The sequence below is a fragment of the Meleagris gallopavo genome, chromosome 7 (genome assembly GCF_000146605.3).
Source record: "Meleagris gallopavo isolate NT-WF06-2002-E0010 breed Aviagen turkey brand Nicholas breeding stock chromosome 7, Turkey_5.1, whole genome shotgun sequence".
Taxonomy (NCBI): Eukaryota; Metazoa; Chordata; class Aves; order Galliformes; family Phasianidae; genus Meleagris; species Meleagris gallopavo.
Window position 1 is genome coordinate 7,394,330 of NC_015017.2, and position 8,211 is coordinate 7,402,540.

At 44.5% G+C, this 8,211-nt stretch overlaps 1 protein-coding gene across 1 annotated transcript in view; it reads left to right on the top strand.

The window, feature by feature from the left end:
* GLS (glutaminase) overlaps positions 1-8,165 on the top strand; it is a 48,139-nt gene extending 39,974 nt beyond the window's left edge. The window contains exons 15-18 of the mRNA XM_010713377.3: positions 3,761-3,822; positions 4,301-4,377; positions 4,470-4,533; positions 4,856-8,165. Coding sequence (XP_010711679.1) covers positions 3,761-3,822; positions 4,301-4,377; positions 4,470-4,533; positions 4,856-5,012 — 360 coding nt within the window. The 3' untranslated portion in view covers positions 5,013-8,165. The remainder of the gene's footprint in view (positions 1-3,760; positions 3,823-4,300; positions 4,378-4,469; positions 4,534-4,855) is intronic.
* The last annotated feature ends 46 nt before the right edge of the window (positions 8,166-8,211 follow it).

The window sequence follows — 8,211 nt, forward strand, 5'->3', positions numbered from 1 at the left end:
TTTTTTTTCTAAATGAGGTCAGAAAGCAAGGATCAGTAATGCAGAAAATAGTCAGAAGTGTGTGTGTGTGGGCGGAGTACTGGAGAAGAAACGTGTTATGGAATAGCTGGTGTTGTTTGTAACTTGATGTATTTGTGTGGTTAACGTGAAAGTGAATGCAGTAATTGGCTTGTGTATCCTGCACTATTTATATTGCAATGGAACAAATACTTTCCCCAGGAATTAGCATTTTCTGCTTTTTCAGTCTACAGAAGTGCTTCTGACAAACGTGCCTGGAGTTGGGATGATATTTGTTTGTGGCTTAGTCTTAATTTTTACTTCTAAAAACTGACTTCTTACCATTTGGTAATACTCTTTATTTCAGGGGAAACAATGCAGAAGCTCAGCAGCAGAGCTGTTGGCTTTGTTTGGGATTTCTTTTCCTACAAACTACAGCTTAACTCCTATTAGAGACTGGTATATTCAAGTAAAAGCATGCCTGTCTTTTAGATTTGACTGGGGATTTTCCACAAGAGCTCTGGAGATCTGTCCCCAGAGGTCAGATTCCAGTTTACTGTAAATGAGTTGCAGCTGTAAAAACTCTTAAAATGTGCAGTCCTGTCTGTTGTCCTTAGGGTGAGTGTGCAGGGAGGGCATTCCTCTGAGACATCTCCGGTTGGTCTTGGTTCACTTTCAAAGCTGAAGCTTCAGAACCGGCTGGGAGCTGTTTCTGGTTGCCAGTGAGAAGCCCTGTCTACAGGGAGGAGTGCAACCCCAGGCTGTGGCACGGCTGCGTTGCAGTTCAATGTGGAACCCGGGTGACCAAAGCGTTCGCGTGTGCTCCAGTTTCACTTCTGCTGTGTTTCTTACAGTTCGTAGCTGCTGTGTCAGAGCTGATGTTGTATTTTGGGTGTCAGGAGTGTTTTGCCACTGATAAATAAGCATTGAGAGACCATCAGCTCCCAGGAGAGCAGCAGGGCTTGCTCTGCATGCCGGATACCCCTCCGGGTGGGATCAGCTTCAGGAGGAGGAGCCAAGTGCTGCCGGCACTGAGCCCAGCTCCTCTTGGTTCTGGGGTCTGTGTGACTTGGGCTCGCATGAGCTCTTGGCTTCCCGTGTCAGTATGAAGGCTGGGACAGCAGGACGGTGCTCAGCAGGCCGGGCTCTCCCCAGCACGAAGCGTTAATCCGTAGCTTAAGATCTATTTTTTGAAGCAGATTGCTGAGCCGGTGCTGAGCAGCTTAGTGCTGCTGGGTGCTGCCTGGTGGAGGGCCCTGGGCGTGCTCCGACCTGGAGGCCTTTCCTTTCTCCGTTGGCAGCTCTGCACGGTGCTCACTTGGATGGGGGTAATTCTGCCTGGTGGGGTGGAAAGTGTTGGGGCCACCTCCAGATGAGCCTGACCTTTGCCATATCTGTTCCGAACACAGCCAGGAGGAGCAGGAAGAAGGGATGGCTTCTTCTCTGTCTGTGCTGCCTGTTTACAACCTTGTTCCAGCACCTGTACTCTGTATGGGACCTTGTGCTCAATGGCGTTGAGGAACATTGCTTGAAAACCTGCATCCAGAGAACCTTTTATCACAGTATTTTGAGTGTCTTCCTCAAATTCCTGAACTCCTTGTAAGGGCCTCCATAAGGCAGCAGGAGGCAGGCTGGTTGGCCATGCTGTGCAGCTGTACCAGCACTAGTTTGCACTGCTGGGCTGGGTTGGGTTCCTCAGCACTGTGGCCAGCAGTAGGGCTGTGCGGCCTGTGGTGCTGTCACAGAAGTCCTGGGCGAGGTGCTCTCAGGCACCACAGGAAATTGAAGTCCAGATTGAGTGACCTTTTTAGCAAAGAGCTCGTGGAATTAATCCAGCTCTGAGCTAAATTAATATTTTCTGAAGGATTTGTTGTGCCCCCAGGGGCAGCTGCCAAGCTCAGCCTCCGGCTGCCCGGCTCTGTCAGAAACAGTAGCGAGGATGGGCGGCAGGGCTGTTGTGTGGATGGAGCCTATCTGCGTGCAGCGAGTGCTTCTTGCCTCAGTCTCGCACAGGGTTCTCTGCTAACTGAGAGGAAAGCTGATGAAGGGTTGCTACCCCATCTGGGTTGGGTTTGGGGCACCGCTCAGCCAGGAAACACTGCTTCTTCGTCAGATTTGTTCATTTGGTACACTGAGAAAGTTTTACACACTAACAAATCATTGTGTCCTTCCCTGAACAATTTTTTGCCAAAAAACAAACAAACAAACAAACCAATTTTGCCAAAAACTTGTTTTGCCAGTGTGTTTGCAGAAAAATTTGGGAGGGCAGTGTATGAGCTGCCTTGGGCACGTGCTCCTCGAAGCCCCTTTGTGCTGTGGTGTGCTTCGGTGCTGAGCCGTGCAGTGTCCTCAGAGCTTTTGGCACCATCACCTGTAAGGTGCTTCAGAGGCTGCAGTAGGAGTAGACTTGTTGCTCTCATGCCCAGGTTTCATGTCAGAGCCGTATCTCACTTGCATCGTGCTCTGGGAGTGTTACTTTTTCCCTTTTTGGCCCCTGTCTATATCTGAAGTCTCTATACCAGTAGTGCAGCTTCCTGTATCAGAATGCTTCCTTCCTGTAGCTTCACCTTGGTGTGGTTGTTCAGACCCAACAGCAGTGGTTTTCCTCTCCTCTCATGCTGCTCACGTGCTCATTGCAGAGCTGGTGGTTAAAGGGACCTTGGAGGTCACGTGGCCGACCCTGCCGGAATCAGCCAGCACCGCAAAGAGTGGTGAAAACACACCTTTGTTCTTGCAGAAACCTGTGGCAGATCTGTTTTTGGGCACTCATGTTTTTAATCTTTCTTCCTGTGCAAGGCCAGTGCAGGGCCAGCTTTCTGCTCTGCCCCTTGAAGGCTGTTAGCAGCAGAATTTCGTAGACTCAGTTCAGAAAGTTTTCTGGAAAACAGTGGAATGGTGCCTAGAACTGCCAGTGTCTTTTTATGGAACAGACTGATGTGGTGTGCTTAAAACCATCTATCTCATCATTTTTGTCGTCTATTAAAACTTGCTGAGTTACTGTGGCCAGGATGTGTTCAAGTATGTATGTGAGAGGGGGTTTGTAACCTAATGATAACATTTGTTACTGGGGGATTTAGTACAGCTGAGAAAAGGACGATCTGCCTGAGCCTTCACCGATGTCATTGGATCTGAAATGAACCTGCCTTTGCCTCCAAACCTCACTGTTCTGCCAACAATTCATTGTGACGGAATTGCTTGCAATTGTTTGTCTTAGAGAGAGACTTTCTTCAGGCATATATGCAAGCAACATCTGTAATGTAAAGCAGAACCATGATTACCTCTGCTCTTCTGCCTGCAGGGATCTCTCTTAATGTTTGGAGTCTGCTCTATAATGCTTACTTTCCTAGAGCAGCTTGTCCTGAGAGGTGCTTACGGTTTGTGGAGTGTGCCAAGCAATGCCCTCCATCACTCAGCACTCAGTATTAATAGGCAATGCAAGAGGGGAACACTGTTTGTCCATTGAGCAAGGGTCCTTTTTTTTTTTTCTAGAAGAATAGAACAAATGCACATTTTTTTGGTTCTTTTCCTATCCTTGTGACATCAGCCTTGGAAAGATGGGCACACAAGTGCTATTAGTGAGGCAAGCTGGAATGAGTTTGAGAATTTCCATGCTGTCCTGCAGAGTGTGGCCAGGGAAGGGAATAAAATCAACCACTTCATAAGCATTGGAGCAGTTAGACCACACTGACTGTTCTTGGGTTTTCCATTTGTTTTCTCTTTAAAGGAAGAAGCAAAATAAACCAGGCTTCATCTTTCTTTGTAGGTGAAGTCAGTGATAAATCTGCTGTTTGCTGCCTACACGGGGGACGTGTCTGCACTCCGGAGGTAAAAATATGCGTGGGGCTGAGAACAGGACAGCTGCTGGTTTGGGGGCTGCCTTTGTTTGCTTCTAAATGTACTTTGTGTTGGTGTTGGGGATGTCGAGGCTGTACTAGAGATGGATTCTGTTCTATCCATGCTCCCCTAATCATTGCATTTTAACTTCTGTTTGGCTGAACACACTTGAAATGGAAGTTTAGACATAATACCTATGTTCAGAAGGAGAAGTATAAGGATGCATAGACTGTTACACCCCCCTCCACCCCCAAAGATGCTTTAATTTTTTTTTTTATGACAGGTAAGGGTTTAGTTTTCTTCCTAATCTGTCTTATTTTTGAAGCCAAGGCAGTAAGAGCCCCCTTCCTTACCGCTTGTTGCCATTTATATCCTTTTGTGTCATCGTTCTAGCAGAATGGTCTTGTTCCCATCTAGTTTTGTAACTCAATTACATAAGGCTTTTCTTTACAATCAATTCCTTTTTTAGATTTGCTCTGTCAGGGATGGATATGGAGCAGAGAGACTATGACTCACGAACAGCATTGCACGTAGCAGCTGCAGAAGGTAATGTCTCACTGTGTATAACTTGCTTTCTGCTATTTTACATCTATGTAGATGCATGATAACATAAACACACTCGCAATTCTGTCTCACAGGACACGTGGATGTCGTGAAGTTCCTGCTGGAGGCCTGCAAAGTGAATCCCTTCCCCAAAGACAGGTGCGTGGTTTTAGTGCTGGTTTCCACTGGGTGGAGGTGAGGCTGCCATGCGTGGAGTTGAGATAGAGAGGCAGAAGGAACAGTCCTGCTGGCACTCCACTGGCGCTCTGAGCAAACAGGAATAAAGGGTGGGGAAACTGTTAAAAAAAAAAAAATTACTTAAAAGGTTATGCTCAGCTTGCCTAGTATTTCCCTAGTTAGTGGGCTTAGAGTGTTTTGTGTGCTTAACTGTTACTGGAGTATGTACAGAATGGGAGTTGTGCTGCTTTTAGCCCTGTGCTTGCGTGCTGATCTTAGAAATATACTGTCTTCTTCCCTGTAGATGGAATAATACTCCAATGGATGAAGCTTTACATTTTGGACACCACGATGTGTTTAAAATTCTCCAGGAGTATCAGGTCCAATACACACCGACGGAGGATTCCAATAATGGCAAGGAGAACCGAACGGTTCATAAAAACCTGGATGGCTTACTATAATCGTTCTCAGCTAGATCCTAAGAATCCAATCAGTTACCTATTTAATTGTGGTATACTTAAGTAACAAAGAGCGTGTGTGTTTCTATCTGATAGTGGTATATATTTTACAGAAGTCTCTGTTACTTCAGTGTTATGTTACAGGAGTTTCTATACGCACAGGACAAATCCAATCTCTCTCAAAAAGAAAAGAAAAACAAAACCAACTAAGAATCTCCCTCCATAATGTGAGCAATATTACCTCATGCTGCATATAATTGATGTATACAAATATTTAGCTGTTGTTGGCTTTACTGTGCACTACTTAATTTATTTTTGTGTTCGATGTGAACTCTGGTGTGTGGTCAGGAATTTCTTTTGGCTCAGTTTTTGTTTCTACAGCCCTCTGTTTCCAGTATGGCCGAGACGAGCCGGAGTACAGGTGGGAGCGGCAGTGAGGTTTTCGAAAGCTGAGGATGCTGATGTAGATGTAGGCAGGGTGTGTTAGGTAAGGATCTGCACTCACTTCTTAAAGAATAAATAAGATTCCACGCAAGCTTGTTTACATTCTATAAATCTCGAAAGAGTATATAGGTGACAGTTGTCAATGGTCTTAGGGTTGTTTTTAGAGGTAGTCTCATTATGGTATCTGTTTTAAGGTTTGTTTGACCAAATGGCATAGAGGAGGGGGAGTGTGATTTGTAACATCTACCAGTGTTTAGGTTTTTTTGTTGTGTTGCTTTAGCATTTCTTTCAGTTCCCCTTGTCTTTCTTCCCTCCTCTCTCCATGTTCAGCTGCTAAGGTCCTTCCCCGCGGCTGGGGAAAGCGGGTGCTTCCACTCTATGCAGTCGTGTTCCTTGCAGGTATATTTGCACTTGGGTAAGCCTTGACAAGCTGCAAGACCCTGCTTTGGGCTGATGTTTTGCTCTTGGCGGTTGCATCGGGAACCAGGGAGGGGAATGCAGGCGTGTGAAAGGCGAAACACTAAACCAAATACTACGTGTAAATCTGACCACATTTAGGCTTATATGAGGAACACAGATGGAGTGAGACAGCTTTAAGGAGCATAGAGCCAATCTAAGCATGAGCGGAGCAGGAGATAAGCCAGATTTTGGGAACGTTCTCTTCGTGCGCTGCCATCCATCAAGGATTGGGATGTCAGTGGGGTTATGCTGGTGTAAGATAGGTGCTCAGCAACAGGAGCACAATTAGGTGATGTCTTTGAGCAGTGGCATTTCTTGTCTTAACTGCTGGAGCAGTTTGGCACATGCTCTGTCACGGGAAACGTAGATGCAGATATTTTGTTGTTTGCAGAACTGTGATGTTACAACAGTTCCCTATCCCACGTGCAATTGTTCTTACCAATGCTGTGCTGTGGTTTAGAAACCTCAGATGATCAGGGATTCCAAGTTAAGAGTCTGACTTTCGCAAGACCTCGCGCTTGTTGGACCGAGGTGGATTTTAAAGGAGAATCGGTGTGGCACATGGAAATCATGTTTAAGAATAGCACAAACAGCAGGCGCTTTATGCTGGCACAAAACACTAAGCATCAGTAGATCTTGAAGTTTAAACTTTGCGTGTAGGCACCAAAATCCTCCAGAATTGATGCGTAGATTCTTTCTAGAGTGGGCCAAGCACTTTACAAAGATGATCCGAACCACGTTATCTTTCTTTAGCAAATGGGGAAACCGAGGCATTGAGATAAGTGTATTCTCCAGAATGACCCGGAAGGTCAGAACAGCTGAGAATAAATCCTCTTGAGATCCTGTACAGTCCTCTACTCGATACGCCATACTGCCTCCCACAGGGAGGAAAAATCAAATGGAAAAGTGCTTGATACTCATCACAAGCAGTGGCTGTCCTCATGCTGATGAACTCTTGGATGAATCTGAATGTCTAAAGCCCTGAAATCACCTTTCTGCACTGGCTGGCATGGTTTCGCATGGTTATCAAACACTTTTTCTGAAGAATCTTACTGATATTAAACTGCAGTGCTTTGAGTTCTTTTCTTCCTGAAGATCAGCTATTTTTCTGAAGGCTTTCAAACATCATCTAACCTATTCTCTTCACAACCTGTGTCACAGCCACCTTAGTTTTAGTTGAGAACTGAATCAAGTGGCCTTTGGCTCTTTATTGAGCCACACTGGTCACTGAATAGCACAAGGCCTCTTCTCTGCTGCACCCTACACTAAGTTTCAACTCATTTTCTCTGGCAACAGATCTGTTAAGTCAAGCGTAGAGGAGTAGTCTTTCACGTGGGCTCTAGTATCCAGTATCTCAGTGATAATCTGACTTCTTCCATTTTTCTATGTAAACATATCCTTTAGCTTCTCAGAAAAATACCTGATTTCACTTTATTTAACTGAAACTTGCATTGCTCAAACAGGCACTTATAAAAGGTAGGCTTATTATATAGTAGACACATATATATACAAACCTCCCAAAAGCAGCATCTTAACTGAATTAACTTTAATAAAACATGGCTGTCCCTAAACTTTAATGCTTTCTAGATCCTACAGAGTGCTTTTAGCCAGTCCTAGCTTCAAGTGCATTTCTGCTGGATAGTTGTAGTATTTTCTCATTGTGAGAAGATGCGTTATTTTGTAACGTCCAATTAAGCAATGCAGCTATTTAGACATGGCATTATTTATAAATATATGCAGTATATTGGTTTGGCTGTTCATCATCTATGACACTGACACGTAGATTTTAACGTGAATTGCTTTTGGTTATCTTATCAAGTGCTGACTTCCTTAAGCTCCAAAGAAGATTCCCTCACACCTTTGTTTTGTCACGTTTCTTCTGTACCACAAACTGAATTAAGCTAACTTAATGCTTTGTACTCAGAAATATTGTGATAGTCTTAGCATTAATTAGCCAACCTTTGTGAACAATATGTATTGTACCGGATTTTTTTTTTTTGCTTCAGAGCTGGACTATCAGTGACTATACTTCTTGGCAGTGTACTTCTGGACATTGTAACTGACTGGGCTGATCTTGACTTCTAGATTCTGTCTTGTGGGGAACAGACAGTGATGAATGTATTTCTAGCAGTTTCCCATGAATGAATCTAAACTTGAGCTGTACTGGTTCTGAAAATGAAAGCTATTTATTTTAAGAAATAAAATCCAGATAGTGTTGCTTTTTACAGCATAATAAATGGAAATACCAAGAAACTGGTGGTGGGTTTTTATTGGTTTTCTGTGTGACCGCAATGAGATG